This window comes from Lipophrys pholis (assembly GCF_963383615.2).
Source record: "Lipophrys pholis genome assembly, chromosome: 11".
In the NCBI taxonomy this organism is placed as follows: domain Eukaryota; kingdom Metazoa; phylum Chordata; class Actinopteri; order Blenniiformes; family Blenniidae; genus Lipophrys; species Lipophrys pholis.
Genome location: NC_137631.1, coordinates 16,165,796 through 16,193,602, shown reverse-complemented (window position 1 = coordinate 16,193,602; position 27,807 = coordinate 16,165,796). Strand labels below are relative to the sequence as shown.

General features: G+C 41.2%; 1 protein-coding gene across 1 annotated transcript; it reads right to left on the bottom strand.

The window, feature by feature from the left end:
- Positions 1-228: 228 nt before the first annotated feature.
- On the bottom strand, positions 229-27,200 carry mapk8ip2 (mitogen-activated protein kinase 8 interacting protein 2). Its single transcript, XM_080474925.1, has 14 exons — positions 26,701-27,200; positions 17,296-17,401; positions 10,006-10,251; positions 9,786-9,864; positions 9,148-9,249; positions 6,378-8,622; positions 6,053-6,261; positions 5,417-5,492; positions 4,466-4,638; positions 4,230-4,339; positions 4,009-4,131; positions 3,842-3,912; positions 3,649-3,747; positions 229-2,790 (listed from the first exon to the last, which is right to left on the bottom strand). Exons 1-14 carry the CDS (start codon positions 26,763-26,765, stop codon positions 2,718-2,720), a joined length of 3,777 nt encoding a protein of 1,258 aa, XP_080331051.1. The 5' UTR covers positions 26,766-27,200; the 3' UTR covers positions 229-2,717.
- Between the last annotated feature and the right edge of the window lie 607 nt (positions 27,201-27,807).

Sequence of the window (27,807 nt, the reverse complement as noted above, 5' to 3'; positions counted from 1 at the left end):
ATGTAGTGAATATTTTAATCATTTCAAAGGTGATATATGTATAACTAATGTATTATTCTGTTTTTATTATTTGATTTCAACATTTGTTTTTTTCCATTTCAGTTTTTGTAATAACATAATTGTTTTACCGGATCCTTAATCAGTTCTCTACCCTAAAACGTTTTGGTACCTGAATGAACCACACAACCAATCGTAAAACATAAACAACAAAGACAACAAAAAGGTTTTCGGACATCAAGCATATATTTTATTCATAAGACCAAACCCATGACAAGGCAGAGTGATTTTATTTTTTTGTCATTTTTTTTTTTCTTTGTTTTCCCTTGAATTTTACAAGTCCTTGTTTTCAAAGATACAAGATAGGATATGTTTGTTCCGTCACATACTGTTTTGTTCTAGGTATAGAGTGAAGAATCTTGTTAAAGTAATAAGGTCAAAAGTTGGCTTAACGGTTAATGTATTTCTCAGCGGCTATATGGGACTTGATCACCGGGGTTGATTCTGTGTAGCTGTGTGAAAACGAGGCGTTTAACTAGGCTGTAACAAGTTAGAGAAACATAATCAGAAGCAAATAGGTACAGATAAGAGATGGGTCACACTGTTGGAACTCGAAGGCGATTGTTATAATAGGCAAGACGCAATAATAGTTTTCCAGTGACATTCAGCTCTAACAGCAGATTGCTCAGCAGTCTTGTATTTCGTTCACACACTACCAATGTCACGTCTCACAAATGTGTCCTAAATGTGCTGCCGATGTGGATTCGTCATCAGTTACGGAGCTGGCAGGAACCCAAATGCCACCTGTGTGACAGATTGAGATAAACAGTGCGTGTCGACACGTGAGACGTTAAATAACTTGAATTATTGCAGATCGCAGGTATTCTATGTTGTTTTGTCTTCTTTAGGGGGATTTTCGTCTGGTTGTGATGTTGTTGTTGTTTTTTTTTAAGAAATGTATTTTCAAATAATGTACATATTCATCTCAATAACATACTCAACATAAAGGACACGGCACTATCTTAGATTTGCTATTGTATATACATGATCTAACTGACAGCGATACATATGGAGCTAACACCCTCCCGTCTGACAGATTAACTCCCAGTTAGCTTTTAGCACTGAAATCCTGCAGATCTGGTAATTCTGGTTTACTGTGACTGAATGCAGACCAACAAGATGCTCAACAGTGTCTCAAACGATCATAGGAATGATTGGGTGCGGTAAACATTAGGGATTAACACTTCAGATAGCAGATGACTAGTAACTGTTTTAGATTGAATCCTTTATCTACATAAGGTGCTGGACCCTAAGCTATTGTAGCTACCAAAGGTCATTGTGTAATGTGAATGATGCTTTAACCTTCGATTGGACAGTAACCAATAAAAAAAGATTGTGGGTAAATGAGACTATCCTTCTCTCCACCGTGTTACTGAATGAGACCAAAGTGGAACCATAACTAGAAAACCTCCTTTTGAATGCTTTGTTGAAGGTTCGATTCCACTGTGATAGCAGAATCAAGAATTATTAGGACACTCGCCATACAGTAGGCACTATGCTGTGCAACAACCGGCCACTGTAGTCATTCCTTTTCCCTCGTTGAAACTGCCAAGTCGAAAGAAAATAGAGACGAGTACATCACCGGAAAAACAAAGTTCAACAGTCAGAGATGTGGGAATATGGCTTGTCAGAGAGCCTTAGCTTCCTTTGACCTAAAATTCACATCATTCATAACAAAGCATACAGTGATCTACAATTTGCAAGATTAACAGTTGAACGGTTAGCTATGAAAGCTTCCCATGGTAAGAGGTCAACAAGCAGTGCAACTTTGAGGAGTGGACAACAGTAAAATGGTACTGCTCTTATCATTTAAATCTGCTGACATTTACTGCAACTATCCCGAGCTGAATAAAATATCTGCAGAGTTAATGACATTCAAAGTTCGTTCCAAGTCAAGACCTCTGAGCTCTTCTCTTGCACATCAAAAAGTTATGAGCAAAACCCTTACGGTTAATCTCAACTATGAGCGTTTCCTAATCGATCCACATGAGGTGCCTGTTTGTCTACTTTCTATACAAGTATTTACAACACACACAACAGTTTGTACGCGACACAGGGGTAAGCTTGAACCAAGGACCTCTCACTGTACTCTCGCTACTTCACTCCAATGTCACAATCAGTAGAAATCAAATGAGCTGCTTGTCAGTATTGAACAAAAACATATTTACAGGTCATTTAAGTACCAACCTCTTGATTCTACGCCACTCCTGGACTGATTGTTGAGCTGCTTGCCATTCACTTGAATATGCATGTTTCTCGGTGTGTCTGTGTGCATTAACCCTACGAGCCATGCATTGAAACGTGATACAGCTGTAGTAGGTATAGTTGTTTGTTTTTTTGTTTGTTTGTTTTTTCATTCAAAATAGGAACCTTTAAATAAACAGGTGCTCAGGGTCTTAGTTTTATATCATAGAAAAAGATTAAATAAACAGGCAATCAATCCATTGAGGTCATGGAAATAAACAAAGAGAGAGGGATGAATGAATGAAATCAGTCAAATGCCTAGCATATTGTAGAATTGATGATCCCTGTTTTGAGAGGGACAAAGAGGAGTATTTTACAATGGAGTGAAAAAAGACCCCACTGATGGCACCCTCTGGTGGCAAACTTGATGAACATACACAAGCTGTAGAAGAAGAAAGTTGCCATGGCAACTCTTCTCACTCCAGGTAGATGTCCTCGGTGGGGCAGGCATACTCCAGATGTTCTTGATAGTACTCCTGAAAGGCTCGTCTGCAGGGGAGACAGACGCACGGGAGTTAAAGATGCATCTGGAAGCTGGCAATGGACATTTCTATATTACACTTTGAGGATAAATAAGTAAGTAAACGCGGAGTACATTATCACACTTTTAAACAAATGTCCTGAGGAGAAAAAAAAGAAAAACTAAACTAAATGTAGTGTATTTGATATCTAGAAATAAATAATATTGAGATTTAGGGTTGATAAAAGAGCTTAAGTCACACTATTGGCAGACACTATTAAACAATTGGGAGGGGGACGGGACAACAACAATCTTTCCAAAAGAGGATATCGACTATTTTTCCAGAGGTATCTGTGTCATGAAAACCACTCAGAAAAATACAATAATAATAATAATAATAATAATAATAATAATAATAATAATAATAATAATAATAATAATAATAATAATACATAAACATAATGTTAAAAAGTCATCAAAGCCACTAGGGAGTGAAAGTGATTTTTCTTAAATTCTGCTGATGTGGCCTCAGGAAAGAACGGGACAAGCAAAGCTTATAGATGAAACTATTTTGCCCATGTGGTACTATCTGCCCACTCTAAATCTGCAATGGGTTGTTGGTGTCATTAATTATTCAAACCCATTATAGCTAAGTAAGATATCACTAATTCTGCAATCAAGCAGCATCACACACATCAATACACGTGCTATTTTAGGCAAGCCAAACAAATTAACTGAAGTCACAGCACACATATTCCATAGCAGCACAGATTTTGAGATCTGACAAACCACACAACATTATGGGGTTGAAATACACACAGGTATTTATTGTCATTCCCAACATTTTCAAAGGCTGTTGGCCTGTACTGATTATCATTTGTACATACCCAACACTCTCGGCTACAGGTCGCATGGACTCCTGGGATACAAACACATGGCAAGCAAATCTGTTCAGCATTGGATGCTTAGTGATGAAGCCAAAGTAGCTGCAGAGAGAAGACAACAATATGATTTAATTATTCATATGCTACACTGTATACTAGTAGAAGAACAGCAAAATGGAGGGACGGGTTTGTTTACCAGTTGTTTCTTGGATGGCATCCACAGAATGAGATGTTCTTCATCTGGAAGAAGTGACTACACCTGTCATACTGAGAAAAGACAAAAGACAGAAAATAACTGAAGCGGCACAGCAAAAAAAGACCGTATATTAAAACAGTTAGTGTGTATAAATGATTTGTTTATACCTCATCAAGGATATCATATTCATCCTCCAGGCTCATGATTAGCTTGACTCCTTGCAAACTGATCTCTAGCTCACACAGGGAGGGAGGTCGCACGTGTACCGTTCGCTTCCTCGATAGCGCAATCTAGCAGACAGGACAAAATGTCTTTGTGTTACAACATGCAAATTTGTATTTATTTTTTTGTATGGTTGTGCATGGATTATCAAGAGTTTTCCATTCACCTTCTGCATAGCGGCACAGAGAATACCATTGCCTTGATGATACGGTACCTCAACGGACCCCAAAAATTGAACATTGTAAGTCTCAAGCCACGCTGGATTCCTCTTCATTCCTACATAGTGTGACACATTGTAGAAGCTGTGACTCTTCAGGAATTCTATTTTTTATTTCTATTTTTTTCTCTTCAGCAATTCTTAGTAGCATGAAATAAGAGAGGTAAATGCATCTCTTCACTCACCCAGCAACTCTTTGTTCTGCCCAATGACCTCATGGGCATAAAAGGCAGGGAATATCCCCCTCTCTCCTGTCCGCATGTTATACCCTCTGTACCAGTAGTCGTCCTCTTCTTCCTCCACATATAAAGGGTCATCCACATCCAGCTCCAGCTCATCTGCATGTCTTGGAATAAACCTGCAGAGGGCAGCAGAGGGGCAAAGTAAAAGGTATAAAACCTTCGTTTCAAGGTTGTGTCCTCATCTGGCATTTCTGGACCTACAGACCATATGACAGCTTGCAGAAAGGAAGAAACTGAATGAAGCAGCTGCAAAAGAAATTTAACATGGTAGGCAGAGGGAGAAAATCTCTTGAGATAAACAATTGCTGTCAAGAGATCAGAATTATATCTTTTACTGCTGCCCATTTCTCGCTCTCGCTCTCGCTCTCTCTCTTGTCTCTGTCTCTCTCTCTCTCTTGTCTCTGTCTCTCTCTCTCTCTGGTGTGTGTGTGTGTGTGTGTGTGTGTGTGTGTGTGTGTGTGTGTGTGTGTGTGTGTGTGTGTGTGTGTGTGTGTGTGTGTGTGTGTGTGTGTGTGTGTGTGTGTGTGTGTGTTGTGTGTGTGCGCGCGCTCAGAGATAAAGGTGATGGGTAATGTGATTATAGTGACCACCCTGCAGCTCTGAAGTCCAGCTGGAACTAGAGCATCTGTCTGCCTCTCTAATATAATTGGTAATGCTGCTGGCGCACAACCACCAGAGCACACCAATAAAAAAAACATAAATTAAAGTCTTTTTTTATTTTTTTTATTCAGTCAACAGTCGTTTCCCTTTAAAATGTCATTCAGGCTTTTTCACAGTGAACAGATGTAAAGCGCTCACATTCAACCTTACTGCATCGTTCCTGTTCAGGATGGAAATGTTTCCATTTCAAACACAACACAAAGCTCCTCGCAGTGTTGTGCACTGCGGTCTTACCTGTAGACTGCCCTGTGTGTCTGGTCCCTCTCCTCTCCATCGATGGTACAGGAGAAAAGTCCAAATGACTCTGTGCCTACGTATCAGACAAGTACACTACTAACACTTTTGCTCAGAAAGCAAACTACAGAGCAACAATTATACAATACAACATGCACTGCACAACCTTTTTAGAAACTTTTTTTTTCTGATAAGAGACATATCACTTCCATGTAGGAAATTTAATACAATAGCTAACTGGATTTGTCATACAAAAAGAAATGGAAATGAAAGCCTTTATAATGAGCCTTTCATTATGCAAATCCCCCTTCATTAGAGATCTGAATCTGGAAGCGTGATTGATACTGGAATGGGAAACAAAGACCTCCTGTAGGCTGTGTGTGCACTTTGCTATATTTAGATCACACGTTCATGTATCATGCGGCCAGTGGCAAGTAAAGACAATCATTCCAGGAACTATGATGGGATAAGTGTCAGGCAGATTTCTACTTGAGTAAAAAAAAAAAAAGAAAGAAAAAAAAATTCTAGATAGTGTCAGGGCAGTCCTGTATTTACAAAGATTTCACAGTGTTCGCACCTACTCAAAAAAAAAGTCTTGAGGAATTTTTCAGAAATGTGAGAGAGTTTGTGACTTACTCGAGGAGCGGGAGGTGCTGTTGACAAATACGTTGAGGAACTTCTTGGAGAATGGGAGATCGGCCTCTGGAGACGAGTCCTCCGAAGAGCTGAGAAGTTCTGGCCTCACTTCCTCATCATCACGTCCGTAGCCAACGTCACCTGGTCCCAAAGGCTCCTCGTCACACAGGGTCGAAAGCTCACTGTCATCACTCAGTACGGAGGTGCACCTGAGGGTACAAAACAGTTTAATACCTATAGAAGGCATGATGAGAGCAAGTAGAACACAATAATAATATTTATGTTACCAATATTTAAAAGAAAAAAACCTATCAAACGTGAATACCTTCTGAGGCTGACTAGTTCCAGTGTGGTATTCTCATCTACCACCAAGGTGTACTTCATGGAGTCATAGGCCAGTCCATCATCTTCATTTGACGGCCTGAGCGCCAGGTCTTTCTCGCACAGTGGGAGGTCATGGTCAGGTAAGGAATGATCTTGCACACTGCAATCAATGGGTGGGGAACAGTCCAACTCTAAGTCGCTGCCCCTGTAGGACTGCTTACTCAAGCCTCCCAGGAATGGGTAGGAGTCACCGTCATCCTCCTCTTCATCGTTGTCTGTGGAGTAGGTGAGGCTGAAGCAGCGGTTGGTCTGAGCCGTAGGTATGTCGAGTGTCAGGCTTTGTTTTACTTCGGTGATACGCTCGAGAGAGGCTGAGGAACGACTCGTTGGCCTGGTCTCTGTCTCTCGCCCTTCATCCTTGTCACTGACCACACTCTCGCTGAGGCTGGGTGACTCCAGATCCCTTCTTCCATTCAGCATCATCAAGTCATTATTCGGCTCATTGTCTTCCTGCTGTCTCTTGGCGTTCTTGGATGATTTGTCTGAGAAATTCTTGTCACAGTCCTTATTCGTATACAAGGAGTTGAGCTCTGTGGTTCCTCTCTCGCTGTCTGGATTGCGCTCTAAAATTAGCGGGGTTATGGTGTCACCAGTGGAGTTGCTCATGTAGAACCGGGGACTTTTTATTCCTGTTTCTTTTGAAGGCTCAACACTTCTACCCCTTGCTACTGGTTCCACCTTTACTCCTCTGTAGCTATCACTTTCTTCTTCACCTTCTTCTGATCCCTCCATCTCAAGTTTCTTCTCTTGGTCCTCATCGTTGAAGCTATCTCCTTCTCCAATGTCTGATGAGGGTGAGATGGTGTCAGACACAGACACCTTCCTCTTGAAGCACTCCTCAGGACAGCTAATTGGGTACGAGCCCTCTGAAATCATCCTGTTGACCAAGTTGCTGAGTAGCCATGGGGAGTCCGAGTTCTCACTCAGGTCATCTTCACTTTCTGATTCAGAGTCTCCCTCACTTGTTCCATCGTATTCGTCTGCACTTGGCATTAGCCTGGGTCCCACTGGCAGGTAGAAGGAGCGTTTGAAGCTCTCCAGGCTGTGGTCGGGTTCTATCTGGAGCACCATCTGTCTGGACAGACTGTCCTCACATAACTGAGCTGGAGGCAACGTTTCATCTGGGTCAGCCTGGTGTTCACCAGACAGCTCATCGTCAACACTCTGCAGCCCCATCAGAGCCAAGCCATCATCATAAGACTCAGGGGGGAAGATAGGAGAATCAAGAGGGGACGGTGTAGCAATGGTAGGAGAGGGTAGAGGAGAAGGAGAGGGCAGAGGAGAGCCTTCTTTGATTGGATCAGGCTGACCCAGAAAGAGAGATGCTTTCAGTCCAACAATTCCACTGTCCTGCTCTAACTCTGTATCAGGGTCCAGTTCCTGGTCTGATGTAGGTGAGCTCGCTTCTTCAATGGAATTGGTGAGGTGAGACGAGCGTCCACTGCTACTGTCATCACTGGTCAGGTCCAGCTCTGTTTCTGAGATAGAGGAGATCATGTTGGACACCACAGGACCTCCACATGCAAAGCCTGCCTCCAGTTCCCCTTCAATGTCAGAATCAGAGCCCGGAGAGCTGAGGTCCTTGTCCTGGTCAGAAGTCACATAGCCCCGCTGGTTCATATCAGCGATCCCTGGGTCTGAGGATGGGGAGGTGGAGTCATTAGCTGTTGCCTCCACAGCTGAACCTGTATGACAAGTGCTGGACCGGTTAAGAGCCTCCGAACGGCTAGACGACAGATAGCTAGAGAAAGACGCAGGGTCAGACGGTTCGATGGAGGGGAATTCCACATACGACAAATGATTCCCCTTACACACCATGTCATAGGTCTCCTTGCACATGAACTCCACTTCAAAGTCCTTCTCGAGCTCCTCGTCAGACAAGGGTGTATCAGCACCATCATTTGCGCCTATGGGTGCGGTGGATGACAAGCAGCGACTAGTTCCATCTGGATCGAGGTCATTTTCTGGCTCCATACCCGACTCGCTGGTGATTGTGTAGGTGTCAGTGGCACGGCGGTTTGAGTGTTTGTGGTTGTGGTCGCTGTTGAGGTCATGATCCACCTCTGTGTCTGAACACTGGGAGTGTTCGTCGACAGAGGGCACTCTGGACTTCTGAATTGAAGGATCTGCTTTTGAATCGATGATATCTCCAGTGCACGTGTGAGACTTGTGTTGACCAAATGATCCTGTAAAGATAAGAAATATGGAGAAAAACGAAAGGGCATGAGACTCAGACACTGGAGTATGGCATTGGGGACAGAAAAGAAGATTGATAGGAGGAAGGGTGGAGGCTGAAGGAACAACAGAAGACAAAAGGTAGAACAAAACCAAATAGATAAAGGACTAAAAAGTAAAAATATATAACTTCATAATCATCTAAAACCAGGATGCAGGATGAGCAAGTTCAGCAAACTCCTTTTTTAAAAACATACAAATTTGACTCTTCAAATCAAATACAAGCGCAAATTTTTGGTAAATATGACAGCACTTTGCTGAACTTATAAATCACTGAAGTTGAATTCACATCACATTAGCCCACATCACAGCACTACATGACACTGATGTCAATGGGATGAGCTCTAAGCGTGAGGGGCTGGCCTTCTTGTTACCGTATTCGGGCCTCTCTCGCCTGTTGCCCTCCATGTCGCAGAGGAGGGGCCTATGAGGAGACTGGGGGTTCCCTCCCTCCCCTGCCTGTTTTGGTGGAGTACCTTTGCTCTGTGACCCTGGGACCTGGGAAACGGGAGAGGCTGGGCACTGGCCTGTCACGTGGCTACCATCCTCCAGACATGTGTGGGTCGGAGACAGACGGCCTGCAGGTACAGCCGATATTTCATTTACATCTGTGTGTCGTATGTAAAGTTCACCATAGCTGATTGTTATATGATTCAATTAGATTTTCTATTGAATTTCAGGGCCAAGCACCTTAAAGAGTGCCCAGCCCACATGAGCTTATCAGACAATAAACTATATTAACAAAGATGGTCATGAGACAAGCTTAATAAAAAGGGAAAAAAAGCCATCTCTAAACACACTCTCTCTCTCTCTCTCTCTCTCTCTCTATGAAAGAGTGAATTCAATGATCTTTGTCTTGCATCACAACACCAAAACAGATTTGGTATTAAGTAACTAAATTGATTTTTTCCTCCAAATGAAACAGGGGAAGCATTTTGTCAAAGTTATGAGAAATGACAGCTCATTATCTAATGTTAATGATCATTTTTCCCCAAATTCTTGTAGTGATAAATAAATATACATTTTAACAATAAAGAAAATGGACAGACTTATGCATACACATACAAATGAAAAAACAAATTCTATTAGTTATAGTTTTAAGAGATGTATTCACCCTGTGAGGTTGGATTGCGTAAGGAGTCCTGCCAGCTTCCTTTCTTTGGGGAGAGACTGCTGTTGTTGTTTAGTGAATCCTGACAAGAACAGCAAGAATGACATTGTCATCAGAGTCACTGTCTTAATTTATTAAAACTAAATGATGCATTATTTCCCCCAAAATGCACTACAGAGCCAGTCTGCATCTTGCTTTGGGGCCAGAGTTTTGTCCTGCCTACCTGTGACACAGCAGTAGTGAGATTCAGTGTGGTGGGTCTGCTCTTTAGGGTGCCAATGGTAGGAGAGGGAGGCGGGGATGCTGAGGGAGATGGGGGTGCATCAGGATCAATGTCTTCATCCTCTTCATCTTCCTCCTCCTCCTCCTCCTCCTCATCTTCATCATCAATCATCTCAAACTCCTGGAAGTCATCTTGGAAGGAGCAGACTGGATGGTGGATGTCATTCTTCTCCAGTATGAGGGAGTCCTGGTGCCAGAAGAGAGAGAGGGAGGAGGGAGGAGGGAGGAAAGAGCCTCTTATTGAAAATTCAGAATGAAATGAACACTTGTTTACAATGTCGCATACTCACCACAGTCAAGATAAAAGCCACATTAATTAAAGCACACTCTGTTCTGACAACAGAGGAGGAAGCAACAAAAGAACCAGCCTCTGCGAAAGATGAATGAAACTTGGAGAGAGCAGATGGACAGTAACATGTCACATGTTACACAAAATACAGACGCAGGCAAACACTCATATACTCCGATCAGAGCACAGCACTGTATGTTTTTAAAGTTTCAGATAACCTAGGCTTACATGAAATAACAAAGTGGATAATGCCAATCGATGCTTCATATTTAAGATGGAGTTAAATGTATCTTCTTCTTCCAGCCATGATCTTAGCTTTCAGCCTGAGGAAGAAAGCTCTCGTTTGGAAGTATTGTCATTTGGGAGGTGCCCTAATTAAATCACATGATCTATTGTTTTTTTTATATATATTGTGCATGATACAGAAAATCCCATCCTAAATATAGTGGGCTATACTTGAGCAACATGTCTCAAATCAAATGTCAAAAATCCTAAGATATGCAAATATGAAATGCAGTTTTGTGATCAACGTGTTTAATGAAGATTCTGATTTTTGCCTTCTAAGCATCAGTATGGTTGTAGATGAACGTGATGAATGTAGCATAATAGACTCGTCTCGTGGCTGGACTGTTCAGAAAGGAAAGACAGCGAGAGTGTATGTAAAGTACAAAGATGGGTGGAGATGAAATGAGAGTGGATCAATCAGACATCTCTCAGGTTTCAACAGGTTTACTGGAAGGCTGTGCACTCAACTGATCTGTGTGGGCGTGTGCGCGTGTGCGCGTGTGCGTGCGCGTGCGTCCATGCCTGTGTATTCTTGTGCACGGTTTGCCTGTGTTCAGTGTATATTGATGAAGAGAGGCCCATAAAGGAGGTGATGTCATAAATGTCACACTGTGTGCTTAACAAAGCAGAAGGAGAGATATGAACAATTGCCTTATGTATTTTCACTATAACATCAATCAGGTAGAAAGTCATAACCACTCTCAAAGATACTGATAGTCTGTCTTCTATATTCTGCCTGAGCGCCTACAAGGAAATCAACAATTATGGTCACATCCAAATATTGTATTCATTAATAATCCTGAAGTGTTTCATGACAAGTGGTCTTCACGGTAATGCTAACATAATGCTGACATTACATCACATGATGAGTTATTTCCTTCCTTAGATTTGACAGTGTAACTCAAAGAATTGATTTATTTGTTGTTGGGTGTTTTTTTTTCTTCAGTTTGAACAGCACAGCACTATCTCCACTTCTCAGCACCGTCTGTCTAATGGAAGAATCAAAGCCGGCCTGCTTTGTCCATTCACCACACACAATTCTGCTGACGTCTGATGCGTCCACTTTAATCCGAAGCCAGAGAAGTCAACACAAAGTCTTGTGCTCAGAAAGCGCTCATGTGTTATGCTCATCTCGAGCAATGATCTTGTTATTGTTTCTCTTTTTGTACATTTAAATGGGGGTAAAATTAAAGGACAAACTGCTTTGAACTGAAGAAAAAATTCAATTCAAACATCAAATGTATTCTTACTACTCAATATTCTGTTAAAACTAAAAAAAAAACTCAAAAACTTTCTCTACATTGACCCACTATAATCCATCACTGGGGAAATGCGACCTATGACCGTGTAAAATCAAGAGATCAATCAGTGGGCTGTAAAAATGCCACATTGGCCAGGAGGATAATCTGCCCTGTAAGGAAAAATCCCTTTGCAAGGCCACCTGACAGACAGGCTGACACGCTGAAAGGAAAAAAAGGAAAACTATAAATAATAGTCGAGCATCGGCAACAATCGATCTCCGTGCTCTCCAGTTCCCAAGGACATCCCATTCAGCCCCGTGACTCTATCTCTGTCATCCAGCAGCATGTTCACCTCCAAACAGGATGAATAAATGTGGCCTTTTTTATGCTCCTACTAGTTTCTACTTCAAAATAACACCAATATATTTCAGAGTGGCTATAAAGGGGATGCCTTGCGTTTACACACAGACACACTAAAGCATGTGCCGTACTGGTGAGCAGTCGCAAATATGAATTATTTACAACCGCAGCCCTTTCTGCTTTTGACTGACAGCTGCAAACACACATAACCAATTTCTGCTCTTCAACAGCAGTTCGCACACAGAGGTATGACAGTTCAAGGCTGTGCAACCTTTTTGATCTCTGATTAGACAACAACATGCTTGTTCAGCACAGCTAATTCTATACTGACAGACTCTGCTGATGCACATTAGAGGTCTGGCAGCGATGGCAGCTCCATAAAGCAACAGCACAGCACAGCACAGCACAGCAGCTTCTTCTACTGCAGTGTAGAACCTAACAACATACTGTATCTCAAAAGGCAAACTCAGTCAATGCAGCTTGATCCTGTGGAAAGCATTTCACTTCCACAAAAGAAATGTTACTTTTTTTTTTTTTAAATAGCTCAAATAGTGTTTTCAGTGTTTATAGTTTTGTGAACCACTTTGAGTTTTCAGTAAAAGTGTTATCTTGATCTGGTGACAAATGTTCTTCAAGTTAATTGTATCTTTAATAATATACTTTTAATTAGTTTACAACAATTTGTACTATGTAAATATCTACAACAACAACCACAAAGTCACAAAGTTCATTTAAAAATCCTAGTTTATCAAATACACACAAACTCCCTCAAAACTTGGAGGTCAACAGTGAAATTCTCAGTGAGAGGCAACACTGCTAACAAACTCACCCCGAGGCCTGATTATTACTGGAACTTGAGTTTTGTTGTGACAAGTTTCCCCCTTTGGTGACAGTCTGGCTTCCTAACTGCTGCACGAAACTCCTTCAAAGGCAGAAATATGATGATGATGAATGTCTACTAGACTTTTTTTTCACAGCAAGTCATTGAACCACGTTTTAAAGACTTGACGAGGTTTGTTTTCTCTCTATGTATCGACAGGGCTACTTGTTCAACATACAGTAGTTATGGAATACCTGAGCAAAGCAGAAACGCTACAACTTGGATAGAGACCAAAGCATGTCCTGTATCCAGTCCCTTTACCATGGTCAGTCGTCTTGACCACTACATTACCTAGACACCCTGAAAGTCATCTGCTGAATGGGAAATGTTAATTTTTCTCTCTTCCCATTTCTATTCTATTCGGAGGTGCTGGTGTTTGCCCAGGGTGGAAAACAACCCAGGTCCTCGACTGCTTATGTATTTCTTGCTTCGATGAGTGGTCAAATGTTCAGCATCAAGCTAAAATAATTATTTTTCAACTTTGTAACCTGTATTGGTTTCTGTTTGTTTCATCATAATTGGAATGATTCAAGGCAATTAACTTGTCAATGAAATAAATGGAAGTGGCATTTTAATTTCACTTGTCTCAGTTATGCAAATAAAAGCCTTAAGACTTACAATTATCCAATAAAATCTTGCTTTATTTTCACCATATTTTGTCAAATGGTTCAAGTTGAACTAACTCTTCAGGTTTTGCAGTGTGCCACGCTGACCAGCTGATGGAGAAACGCAATAGAGAAAGTGAGCACGTGATCCTGAAATGAAAACACAGCCACACTGCGTTTAATGAAGAAGACGCCTGGGACTCATTAATGTCAAGAAAGAGAAGTGGACGCTAAGAATCAAGTGGCTGTCGAAGATTTATTTTTTGAAGAGGGGGAACAAACAACATGTGGGGTTTAGTGAAAATGACAAGGACCTGGAGGAAACAGGTATGTAACACAGATTCATTTTCAGGAGTTTAGCCTCTAATTAGAAAATTCCCTGTTGTTCCATATAACCTTCTGGTATGTCCAGCATCATCATTGTTAAGAATGTTTCAAAAGAATTGGAAAAATTTAGAATAATTTTTTTTTTAATGTTTACAAAAGAAGCGACTGGTGTAACTCTGCCTTTGTAAAGACCATTTCCCAAAGACAGCTCATTATCTGATTTATGCCTTTATGTACAGTGTGACGGATGTCAATTAGTCTTCCATTATGGATATTCCATGGAGGGTAAATGCTTGAATAATGGCCTCCATCTATCAGCACATCTGTAAATGTCCACACTTAAACTCATCGTAGCACCACAGCTGAGACACAGACACCATTGCTCTGTCAGATGCTGAATTATGCATGCGCTCATGCCGTTCAATCAGGACTCTGGAGAGAAACATGGCTATTAGAGAGACGGGAAGAAAAGACTTAGGGGCAAAGTGTGTGCGTGTGTGTGGGTGTAAGTACGGGGGGGGGGGGGGGGGGTACCCTCAAAGAAGACAAAGACAAAAGTAACACATGGTCAAAAACACATAGCCAAACCTAAAGAAGCCCAGAGGCATTATAATTAATAAAAAATGATCATTTGTTTTAAAGGTGCTACAGCACAGAGCATTTGGGCCCTAATCATCATTTTCACTGTGATAGAAAATCAAACATTTGTGTTTAATTGCTTGGCTTAAGCTCAGTATCAAATAGACAGAATAAGCTACTTTGAGACATCATGAGTGTCACATATATTTGTGTCCCCATGTCACAAAGGCAAAGGACTAATCTAAAGGGTTATGCAGATTAAGACCCGAACCCCATAACGAATTAGAATAATCAGAGCTGGGGATTGAGGCCAACGGATAATCTCACTGTTTAGATTGGCTGTTCTTCCTACACATCAAAGACATTCTGCCCGATATGACCAAATCACACTGACGTGAAAACCAGAGGCCCCTTTCATCAGCATCAGTATGATGCACTAGGGAGAGACTGTTGCTGCTGCTGATGAGCTGACAAAGTGTCACATTCCCTCCTGATGCAGGCAAAATCAAACACCATGTGAAGTACACTGCATGAAATCTCCTGTCTTGCCTCTCTTTCTCACGTTTTTGAACACATACACTCAGAGCATGGTTGCGTGTGTACGTGTGTGTGTGTGTGTGTGCGCGTGTGTGAGCCTGCATCCGTGAGTGCATGCGTGTGTGTCCTATCCATCCCCATGTCAGCAAGATTACCTCCTCTGGGCAATGATGTAACATAACGAGGACCGACGCCGCCTCTGCCCTGTGCGTGCTTGTTTGTGAAGTGAGCAGTCAGGGCTTCGGCTGATGTGTGTGTGTGTTCAAACACATGTGAGGGTGTAGAAAAAGGACGCTGACGCAGGGTTGACAACTGTATGACCCTTTCAGCACAAGAAATGTATACATTTGGTAAAGTCCCCTTTTTTCTGGAGGTCTTTTCATGTGCTATGCGTGAGCAGCTCCGTCACAGGACGGCTTTGCCAGCTCTCCATAATGTGTTTTGTTGGTGGATTAAAGTGGAGGAGGCACAGATATCCGGCACAGATTTATGGAAGAGCTTAACCCTCAGAACCAACCGTCCCTGAGCTAAATCGTGATTCCCTGTCACCTCTGCAAAGAATAGAGAGTGCTGGAGAAGGTGAACCTGAAACCAGGAAAACCTTAAAGGGGAAAAGGAGTGGAAAGGAGGCAGAGAGCGAAGAGGGAATGTGAGCTCTGTCTCTTAGCAACACTGCATTGGGAGGTGGGGGGACACTTGAGAGGGAGGGAGGGAGAGAAAGATGGAGGCAGGAAAAGGAGGTTGTCTCTGCATAGCAGCAAACTGCACTGGGTCACCCACCCTCTGCTGCAGCCATGGCTCAATGCCACAAGCATAAAACATTTATGTCCCACAGGATGGACAGAGAGGAAAAGAGAGATTGGGCATAGGATATTAGCTCTGAAAAATTGTGTAATTAGACTATAAGCTGGTCAGACATGTGGGATGATATAGCTAATGGCTCTATTAATTTGCATGTACTTCATAGAAGAGTCACTTCGATATGATCCTGAGTGAAAGAGCTTGTTCGAGGTCCTATTACATGCTTTCAAGATCAATAAAAGAATGTCAAGTCCAGTAAGTATGAGGCAATAAGATCTGAATGACGTGACCGTTTCTCTCACATGATGGCTGACTCACTTTTAAACTCATACAGTAAACTCTTGTATTTGTATATGGAGTGGTATGGTCATCACTGTAATGACTGCAAAGCTAGTAAGCCAGGTAGCATAAAAAAAATGAAAATAAATCAAACCTGTTGAAGTGATCACGTAAGGCAGCCCAATGCAAATGAGCAGTGCAACACTAAAATCTAATACAACCCAGGTCAGTCTGCAACGTTCTGATCCTGTGAAGGTGTATGAACTAAGCTTAAAAAACAAGGACCTTTTGTGTTCAATCGTTTTTTGTTGTTGTAACTGTTTAGCTGTGGCAGAAAAGGCTTGGACAACTTTTCGTGTGTGGAAACCCACATCCGTAGTGCTCCTGCCCATCCCATAAAAACAGACTTGTAGAAAAAATGAAGTGTCTTTCAATCAAGCCTTTTTCCAAAGACCTAATGAGCCATGTGCAACAATATTTTACTTTCATGTAACTGCTAATCCCTTCATTGATCATGGCCTTGTGATGGAACAGCTTCCATGGCCTGGAGATCTATAGCGCTATGTTGTCTGGAGCAACGCGACCTTTGTAGTGTCTCTGAAGACGTACAGGTCTGGAGCGAAGGCCCAAATGAACACACCCAACATAATCCATTGCAACACAAACACAGAAAATAGTGTACCCTAGGGATGTGAACAAAGGTCCCCAGGACTGCCCCTCTGATTGGTGTTTGCGTTTATGCACCAAGCAGTGGCTCAGAGTATCTGGTCTTGCAGGAAGGACTAGACAAGGCTCTGGAAATACAGTACAGTCAACAGACTCCAAAGTTTTGCTGCTCAACGTCAAGGCTCACATTGGAATGAACTTTGGCTCATAAAGAGCCACTACTCGTCCACATTGAGAGCAACCAGCGGGGGGATTCTGGCATCTGATTAGGATCTCGGTGGTTTCTTCAAATTAAGGCCTGTCTAACTAGAAGTAATCCCAGGATCCACTGGAGAGATCCACACACAGCATTGTGTTGAATAACAAAGAAACATAGCCTCACCTTTTCATATGGATCAGAGTCATAGTTGAGGCCGATCCCACAGTCATCTGTGATTTCAGAAAGATCTTCATCATCAAACTCCTCCAGGCTGATATCATGGGATGGCCTGGGAAAACATGAGAGACATTACACTCACAAAATGCTGTGGGAAAACAAGTGATGCCTGCAATATGTCCCTTTAATCCATGGACACAATAGAAGGAAATTTATCTTTTGATTGCTCACATTGAACCCTGTTCCAAGTGGAAGCCTGCTGCCAGGCTCTGTCCAGGTCTCAGACTCAGACACTGGACACTAGACACAGGCAGCGACAAAGAGTTGATATGTTCACTTCTTTTATCATGTTTAACACTTTGTCAGTGCTGCAACACATTCAATTCCAAAGTAAAGTCAATGTAAAGTATACAATATATGAGCTGTGACTGCTGCAAGCAGAATAAGAGGCGGATAAATGGTTTCTTCTTACAGCAGGGTTTCTGAACTTTTTCCACTCGACAGGGAAACAGCACCACGTCCCTGTAATGAGCCATGGCGCTGCAAGTTTACATGATTAGGGTCTATCTCATCTTTGCTACGTACATTATTTTCGGCAGGCTCCCGATTCATCAGCTTACCATATGTCGAAAAGAAAATGCTGCATTGCAGCACTCTCGGTAAGAAAAGGACACTCCAATTATTATGTATGGATGCGAGCTGACATCACGGAGTCATACAGGGGTCTGGTCAACACAATGTCCCTGGTCCCACTGACCAAATGAGGATATGCTGAGCCATCAAAAGTAAAAACTGGAGCGGCCATGAAAAAGTGCTGTGACTCCATGATACTGATCCGCTTTTATGCGCAAAACGCAAAGATGCTCACGCCTGACATATTAAAAAGTGTTCACGGAGAATTCAATGAAGGTATTTAATGCACAGAGGGAGAAAGGGAGCTCAACTCTGAAAACTAATGTTGAATTGCTCATATCTGTATTGTATGACCAGAAAAGGCACAGTACTCACGTACTACTCAAGTAAATACTAGTACTAATCCTGAAAATTACACAACGTGTTTGTTATTAGTTGATTAGGAACTTTTTAACCGCATTTAATGGCAGTGTCTATTGCATGTAATTACATGTGTATATAAAATGGCTTGTGATTTCATGTCAACAGTGGTCAATTTGATAGCATGCCATGAATCGTACTTAACTACAAAAATTATTAACACGATTTAAAGAAAACTCCACATTCTTTAAGATACTTCCAATTCGAAGTGCAGTAAGTAAATCAATGTTTCAATAGGTGTATCATTCAGGTGAAGATCCAGAAATAGACTCTATGAGAGAAAAAAAAGTCAATCTGAAAAGTGGAGATAAAAAAAAATGTTTTGATAAAACTGTGTGGTTTCCATCCAGGAAAATTGCAGGTTTACACAACATTGTAAGCTGCTTTCATGTATAAAATTATAATCAACCAGCATCTGAGGGATTTCCATCCGTGTCTTTAGGACTTTGGCGAAAGGAGCCGAAAGGGGTTATCAATATCTGAAATGAATTCATAATACAAAGGTGCACGCACAGCTCTGGACGATAGGAATAAAACAATATGTGTCTTGCTTTTACACTTAAAATGAATATAAATACAAGTTAATAAGGCTATATAGATATAGATATAGATATAGATATAGATATAGATATAGATATAGATATAGATATAGCTGTAGATGTAGATGTAGATGTAGATGTAGATATAGATATAGATATAGATATAGATATAGATATAGATATAATTAATTTAGTATTCATATTATATTCTAGAGAGGTTGCACTCAAGTCAATCAAAATAGTTTCTGACTTTTTTCTTGAAGGCTCAACTAAATATTTCATCTGTCAGTGTCTTCAGAACATATTTGCAATTGAAAAACATCTACAGAGAACTTAAAGCTGATATATATAGTCTACACATGCAGCAATTGCAGCTTTTCATCTGGTTTCCAAGCGACTTAGGGTTTTGACTTCAGTGTTTTTGGATCACTGGGAAGCGTCTGCTGCTGTGCTTGATGAAATTCAGCTGGTGACATTCAGAATCAAAAGAATGTATCACTCTGTCAAAAGGATGAGACACCGAGAGGGCTCCGGAGGTAATCATGACTGATGACGTTTACAGACACTCACGCAAAATGTTTAACCTGCGTCTGTTCTCCATTACAAAACAGCACAGTCTCTACCTGCCCTACGCTGTTGGAAGTCTGTATAGCGTCTGTGTCGACAGAAGCCATGTCAGTCCAATTAAATAAGCCAAAAAAGAAAAACATACTGGCATTTTAAGTCGTCGTCTTTACTTGGACTCACTTCTAGCCGACATGACTGATCTGGGCCAGATCAATTCTGAGCGCAGGCAAGAAATAGATTTTTGTCTTCATATTCATTTCAATTAAACGCTTACTCTGCGAGCATCAAGAAAAAAGACGCAGCGAAATTTATGAAGCATTGAAGATCAGGCAGTCGGTGTGATTGTGGGGAAAGTGTGTCCTTTCAATGACAAAGATGCTGAAAATGAATGTTAGTGATATGAAATCTCTGAAATCTATCTTTTAATGGTGAGACTCTTTTATTTTTTTTTTTATAATTTTTGCTGGTTTAGAGTGCTATATCTCATCGGCATCATGGTCACTAACCTTAATCTTTCAGCACAGACAAAAAAGAGAATAACCTCTGCGGCTGGATGTCCAATGACATGCAGAACATCTACAGTATATTACTTTTCTTAAAAGAAATGTTCTGCTATTGAAAATGTTGCAGATGAGATTTATTGTGGAATGGTTATGGAATGATAGGCAGGGTAGGATTTGTGCTTTGTAAGACGGGAGAGCAGCTTCTGCGTTACTCCAATAAAAAGCCAACTGATAAACCTTTACATCGAAATGAAAATCATGATTTGTAGGTCATTGAAGATAACAAAGTAGACCTCCACATCAACTACATTAAGGCAATGCGCAAACGGAACTTTTTTTGTTGCCGTCAGTATATCTTTGTTTTATTGATCTCAGGTTTACGGTGGATTGTAGCGAGGCCAAGAACATGCCAACTTTTAGCTTTGTCATCAGTAAAGTGTCCTTCCCTTTGCCTGCTTCGGTTTTCATCATTCAGGTAAAATATTGCATGCATTTTCATTGAGGTCGCGGTGTCTGCTTTTTTTATTTTTTGCATGTGAGTGCGCATGCCAACGCAATGATACAAATTTCCTCTTGCCAACTCTATACCAAGACGTACAAAAACAATCCCCTCCCATCTCAAAATGGCCTCCCTCCATGGATATTAAAAGACGTGTTTCTCTTTGACTTTACTCCATCTATGATCACACTAACAACCAATCTGCGTACGACACAGCTGTCTAAAAGTCATCAACTTGGCTTGAGCATAAATCCCATAATAACTTTTATTATATTATATTTCACCTTTTTCACCAGAATTATTAAAAACAGTCGTTTTGGACAGGGCGGGGCTGTAATTTTTTTTTTTTTTAAGTGTGAACCATAGTAAAATATTTGTAACTAAAGAAACTATTTTGAATTGGTGTATGGAGATTTGACAATTCACTGTATTACTGAAAAGGGAATGAAGTGAAATTTGCCCACTCTCAACGAGAGTGAAATATAAAAGGTAATAATGCTCCCTGGGAGGACTTTAATATTCAATTTTTCAAAAGGAACAGCTATTATAATGTCATAATGACACATGCTCTGTGCAGAGGGACATTAATGGAGTTTCTCGACCTTTATAATTAACTTTGGCTTGGACTATGAAAGCGTGTGTGTTTTTACTCTTTATCTATTTGAAGACCAAATTGACTTTCAGGCTTCAGGAGTGAAAAGACTTGTAAAGTAAACATGTATTGACTGGTCTTCACAATCCAACACATCTGTAGTTACGCCTGGCAGATATGTCAGATGTAATATTTCTTACAGTTGCCTGGTTGGACTTATTTAAGCTGCCTCATAATCATAGCAACAAATCCTCATGAAAAGCTGCGGAATAAAATGTACAGAAATGTAATTGTTTTATAACTATTTTCACAATGTCTTTCCACATTCTTTAATCATCAACCTCATGCTGTGCAACTGAGAGAAGAACCCTGAAATCAACTGTTCATTTCAGCTTGCCGAACTTCTCATGTGGTGAGTGTCGATTGAAATGAACATTATGGATTATGTGGCTGTCAATATGTTTTGCATTTAGACTGAATAAGCCTGGAAAGACTGATGACAGCAAGGAGCTGACTTGATGAATGAAATGAATTTATAACTAAACTTAGAGTCAACCAAGCAACTATTTCTTCTCCCTGACACAGTGAAAGGAGCAGCTATTGTTCACTGTATAATTCTGATAAAGACTTTCTATTCTATTCTATTCCATTCTATTCTATTCTATTCTATTCTATTCTATAAAAATAATGTATTCTTCTGTTTTTATTGTTAAAGTACTTTACTTTTTCTTATATACAAATGCCCAAGCTCCTGTTTAAACCACATAATGACAGCTCATACATTCTACACTGCTCAATGGTGGACCGATCACATGAAACAACTAGTGTCAGAAAGTGTGGCATCATTTCCTGCGTGAACAAATTCAGTAAAAATGAATGTGCTTTCAGCAAATCTATTTAAATGAAGTCATTAATAATCTCCTTAGGGAATCCTTTGTAAGCATAGCTACTGTATGTGTGGGGAGGTCACAAAGGAAAAACAGTGTCAGTGGAGCTGTATCCAAGGCCATCATCATCATCATCATCACAAGTGGAAAACTTTTCAGATAAGACTTTAAGTGAAACTGAAGGAGACTGTGGGATTAAGTAGGCGGATAGTGGAGAGTTTAGAGGGGAAATTGAGTGCAGCTTGGAAATAAGAAAAGAAAGTAACCTGGTAATAATAACAGCTGAAGACACTGATCATTTTTGACTTTTTTGACAAAAACAGCCATGTTTCACGAGTATGAAAAGAACAATATTTGAAAATGAAAGCGACCTTTAGATTAACATGCCTCACTCCATCCTTTCCTCTTCCATTCCACCTTAAGGGGGCTGGAGACGATCCCAGCTGACCATAATGGCAAAAGCAGGGTTGCTTTATTATCAAATTGGTTCAGATTGTAAAATCTGAACAAGTAAAAACCTTCAAGATTACTGCAAGTCATCTGGATAACTTATGCTTTTACAGTGGTGATCTGTTTGTTTGTCTGTTTATTTTTCTCTCTTTGCAATTCTCCTCCATTATTTTCTATTCTTTTGTTTCTTGACTCCATTTTGTCAGCATGCTCATCTGTGTGTCTTTTCACAGCAAAGCATGGCCCTGTTTCCCTACGACTGCAGAATTCCAACAATCCATCAGTAAAAGCTGCAGACACTGATTAACTTCCATGAAAAAAGCCTTAGGCTTTAATACAAATAGTGCAAACTAAATTGGGATTAAAAGTGTCTTTTTCTCCTAAAGGTCTTTTAATTTGACAATCCATCTCAGAATCCCTGACGGTGCAGTGCCTGTCACATCATGAACTTTCTGCTCCAAAGTGTGACATTGTTCATTTTTAGTCCACCTTTGCTTGTGATCCTTCATATTAGTTGCAGTTTTTGTTTCAAATTATTTCATTTTATTTTATTTTATTCCTCCACCCTTCGGGTTACTAATGGCCTCTTTCTCTACTGTGTCATCTCACATTGCTGGACCTATTTCTATCAATGAGGACCTCATACTTCTTCAGAATCTTCTCCTCTTGTCATGCCCTGTCCCCCCTTATTCTTGATTGTGACACGCTGTGAGAAAATCAAGATGTTGATCCCATTTGTCCTATTTATGATCCACACCATATCAATTTATTCTTAAAGGGAGTTTGAAAAAACGTCCACTCCACATATAAATAGCCATTAAAAAAAAGAAGAAGAAAGAAACAGGACAAAATTAAGATACAGGCATGTGCTTATACTAGTATTGAACTGAATATAGATGTAAAAAGAAAATGGGGGGTGGGTGAGTGGGCGGGGGGTGGGGGGGTGGGTCTACACTGTAATTAAGCTGCCTTTTAACCATGAGCACCTGCTTCACAATGACATCATCTTTAAAAGCCAGGGACATTTGATGTGGCTGCTACTGACTCATTAATGAGACAGACACACACACACACACACACACACACACACACGCACACACAGCATTTGTCCTAATGAAGAACTGTAAGTTGTCTGTCTCAGATCCAAACGTGAAGCTCGCACCATTTCCAAACTAAAGGCTATGATGATGCATCGATTTGCTGTGAGCCAAGCTGATGATTTCATCTCATCCTTTTGTCCGGATGTGGATGAAAACAAAGTGAATGCTGCTGTTTGGCATCAATCATTCACTGTTGTCACATGGGTGGTAAACAAAGCTATTACCTATGACTATTCAAATGTGACTACTGAGATTAGATACACATAAATATAATTTTATATTCCATCCAGAGAGAGAGAGAGAGAGAGAGACAGAGAGAGAGAGGGAGAGAGAGAGAGAGAGAGAGCAAGAGAGCGAGAGGGGAAGCCGACATGGGGTGGCAGAGATGGAAATGCTTAAGCTAAAATGAATCAGTATTTAATATAAGCCTCTTACCCCATAGTAACCATACCCACCACAACTCCCTCACCCTCCTCTCTGCCTTCTGCAACCGCCTTCAAAGAGTTGGAAGCAAAAGTAGAACATCGACTGATAAACAGGAGATTCACGGGCGGGGGGGATAAGAGAGGGGCAAAGCTGGAGCATGCTTACTGAAAATACCATTTTGAAAATATCCATGTGCAACTATGGAACACAACTGGGTCAATTTAGATTTTAATACACTGTCAAATCGTCTTCTCAAATGTGAAATGAGTTAGATTAATTATTTTATTTCATGGCTGCTGCACATGTTTGTCACCTCACTTGTTGTGATTTTAATTACACCAGTCCAAAAACACTAAATAGCCAATAGAAGACACATTGTAGTTTGCTTAAATCACAATGAGAAGCTTCATTGGAAATGCAATTGATGAACAGAAAGGTGGTTATTGATCTTCGCTTCATAGTTTTTATACTTATTTTATCATTGGATTCAAATGGTTAGCAGGAGTCAAGACTGCATTTGAGACTGCTGTCCCAGCAAATCTAACGAATACAGCAGAAGCCCTCTCAGAAAAGAGAGATCAATAATAAGCCCTACGGTTTTAATATTGTCCTATGCACAGTCAGTGCTCAGACCCTAGTTATCATGTTACAGGAAGACTATTCACAACATTCATCAAAACAGGGCGGTAAACATATATATACGTATCTCTGTAAAGCAACATCTTGATAGAAAATTAAATGTCATGAAGCATCATGAAAGTATCTGATTTAGTTCACTGGATCTTTTAATTTAAACTCTTGTACATGCTAGTACATTGTATACATTAAATACTAAGAAGCTCAATGGGATTAAAAGAAGGACGTTAACCATTTAGAGAATGTGACCATTTTCTCTTCTTTAAATGTCAAAAAGAGAGGGTTCTCCCTCACGACAGGAGAAATGTGGTGTAAATCTGTATTGCTCAGGGGAGGAAATTGTTGCTTTTTACGGATTATGTTGCCAACTGGAAACTGCTAAGGTTACGTAAGGCAGATTACCGTACTACAGCATCACACCACTGGTGGCTTCGTCTATGAATCAGTCACACACAGAGAAGGACGCACACCCCAAAGAACACAAACAATTACAAATGGGTACTAATTTATGCAAATTCCTTGCAAAAAAGAAAAAATACTTCAAATACTTCCAATGCCATGTCTTCAAGAATTTCCTGCAGGGACCAATATTATTCCGTTCTATTTTGTTATTTTAGATTCTATTTTTCAGAAGGTAAAACTTAGCTACTATCTTAAAGAGAACCTACTTCATAGCACATGAACATCTCCTGAAAACTGTAATACAGATGCAGATTTCTACACTCTCCATGTTCAGTGGACTGTAACAGTAGACTGATACTTTAAGAATAGTGACACAAAGTTTGATCGGGTCTATTTAGTGCATAAAGACGACTGAGTAACATGATCCCTGTGATACCAGTAAGATCAGCTGGCCACTGGCCATTAGCCAGTGCTGTAAATTTGCAGTATTGACGTCTTGGCCTGAGCTTGGCACTACGATCTGCACAAAGGTCATTGGTGGTCATAGCAAAAATAAAAATTAGGTTATTGATGGGATGTTATCTATCCATGAGATTGGACTAGATCCCTCGTGAGTTGACGTTGTGGATATAAAATCCAACATAACCCCCTCACTAATGTGATTGCTTCTGTAGGACAAGGGCCATGTGGAGGCAGACGCAGTCATGATGAAATACTGTTGCATTAAATACATTTGTCTAATGAGTGTCTATTATACTGATGAAGACATTAAATATGGTCGTTGTGTAATTCGTTCTGTTGTTCTTTGTGTTAAAGTTCCCACAGTGAATACCAGACAGTTCAATCCCAAGTGATTCTGTTCATGTAAAGTTGCCCTGAGCATTAATTCTGCTGTTTGATGCAGATCTTATAGCAAAACCAGAAAATACAACATTAAAGCAAGTACAAAGGTAATTAAATTCAAAACATTTTCGAAAGTATTGAAGAATATGCTACTGTATTGCACCTCCCTATACACAATTTCATTCACAGCTTGTCAGTATTTCACTCTTACCAAGTCTAAATTCATCTCAAGAAGCCGTTTCACAACAGCAAAGCTTTGCTATATGTTTTCAACAGGAAAACCTAACAGACAATGCTGTTACATTATCAATTGTTCTGCATCAACATAATCTCTGGTAAGTGCCAGTGTAATACCACCCACGATTATGCTTACACAGGAAGAAAAGGCAGGCGGATTCGTCGCAGAGGTCACATCAGGAGTGTTTGAAAGCACATCAGTATCAATAGGACTTCCGTAAATCATTGTTCAGCATCTTGCCCTTGGCTGGGTTGGACTCAACAGGGCGTGGGCCTTGCACTGAGAATGCGCAAAGCGGGTGGCTGTCGCGACAGATTAAGATCATTTGGCGTGTATTTTATCCTTTGCTTGTCCACATATTTATTTTTTTATTTTTTTCCAAAAAGAATAAATCTTAAAGAGGCGGTGTCTTCCATCCTTTACTTTCATTATAAACAATCAACACTGCTCATCCGCAGACACGCAGGCAGGCAGCAGCAGCAGCAGGCCCAGCAGGTCTGTTCAAAATAACCAATACTGCCCATGCTGGGAACGTGCGTTTTACTGCAGTCATCAAAACAAAGCAGCAAGACATGTTTCTCCCTTTAATGGCTGTTTATTCCTCCCCCCTCCTCAGCCGTGCGCATCGTTCACCCTCGCACCTCCACTGTCGCCCCGCACAGGCGCCAGCTCTTACCTGCATCCAGGAGGAGAGAGGGAATGGAAAGTGGATAGGGAAAACATCTCAGCCCTGTCCGCCATCTTCTTCCACAAATGACTCAGAGGGACTGCAGAGAATCACGGAGGGAGCGCAGTCCATTCACAAGCACAGGGCAGAGGACGGACGTAGTCGTGGACAGAGGTGTCTCTCTCCCTCTCTCGCTCTCTTTCTGCGGCCCCGCGAATGTCCCCCTGGCCGCAAGCCCTTCAATCAGACGAGCCTTCTCAGCACCATCAAATCTGCAGCCAACTATCCACAGGGGCAGGACCGGACGGGTGCCGGGGCACGAAATGATCTCCAGAGGGGCAGCGCGCAGCGACGCCGAAAGCCGCGCGTTTCCCCCGAAACGTCAGCACGACGCACGAAGAGCGCACTCCGTGCCCGCAGTCCGCCGCTGCGCTCCGCTCGCCAAATGTCGGCTCGGCTGCTGGGATGCTGGTGCTGCCTGTGACACACAACGGATACAGGCCAGCAGTGCGGAGACAAGCAGAGACGGAGGAGGAAGAGAGGAGGAGAGGGAGAGAAGAAGGAGAGGAGGAAGAGGGGAGGGGTGGAGCAGGGACCGTATAACGTCAGCGCCGCTGGGATGTAGATAGAGCCGGAACGCCCAGTTTTTGAGTGTGTGTGTGTGTGTGTGTGTGTGTGTGTGTGTGTGTGTGTGTGTGTGTGTGTGTGTGTGTGTGTGTGTGTGTGTGTGTGTGTGTGTGTGTGTGTGTGTGTGTGTGTGTGTGTGTGTGTGTGCGTGTGTGTGTGTGTGTAGATAGCTTTAAATTAAAATGCTTGTTTCGACACTACGAACAAGTGAAATGTTCATAATTTCACTTGGTAAGATTTTTTGAAATTAGAAAAAATATTGTGGCTCTTGAAAAGAGAGAAATCCCTTAAAATAAGTGGTGAAACACTCATTCAAGTAAAATCAACTCAAAACTACTTTGTCAGTTCTTCTTTGACTAATTAAGTGAAAATATGTTAAAACCAGAGCAACTAAACAAGATAATTATCCCTCATTCAAGAGATATTAGCTTTTCAGCTGAAAGAAAGACAAAGCAGAATTGACTAACTTCAGTACTAGTCGTCTGACCA

Coding starts and splice junctions, on each gene's coding strand:
- mapk8ip2 (XM_080474925.1), bottom strand. CDS start 26,765: ATGGCGGACAGGGCTGAGATGTTTTCCCTATCCACTTTCCATTCCCTC. Junction 8,623..9,147: donor CCCAGGGTCACAGAGCAAAG/GTACTCCACCAA, acceptor TTATCTTTACAG/GATCATTTGGTCAACACAAG. Junction 4,340..4,465: donor GCAGAACAAAGAGTTGCTGG/GTGAGTGAAGAG, acceptor CACACTATGTAG/GAATGAAGAGGAATCCAGCG.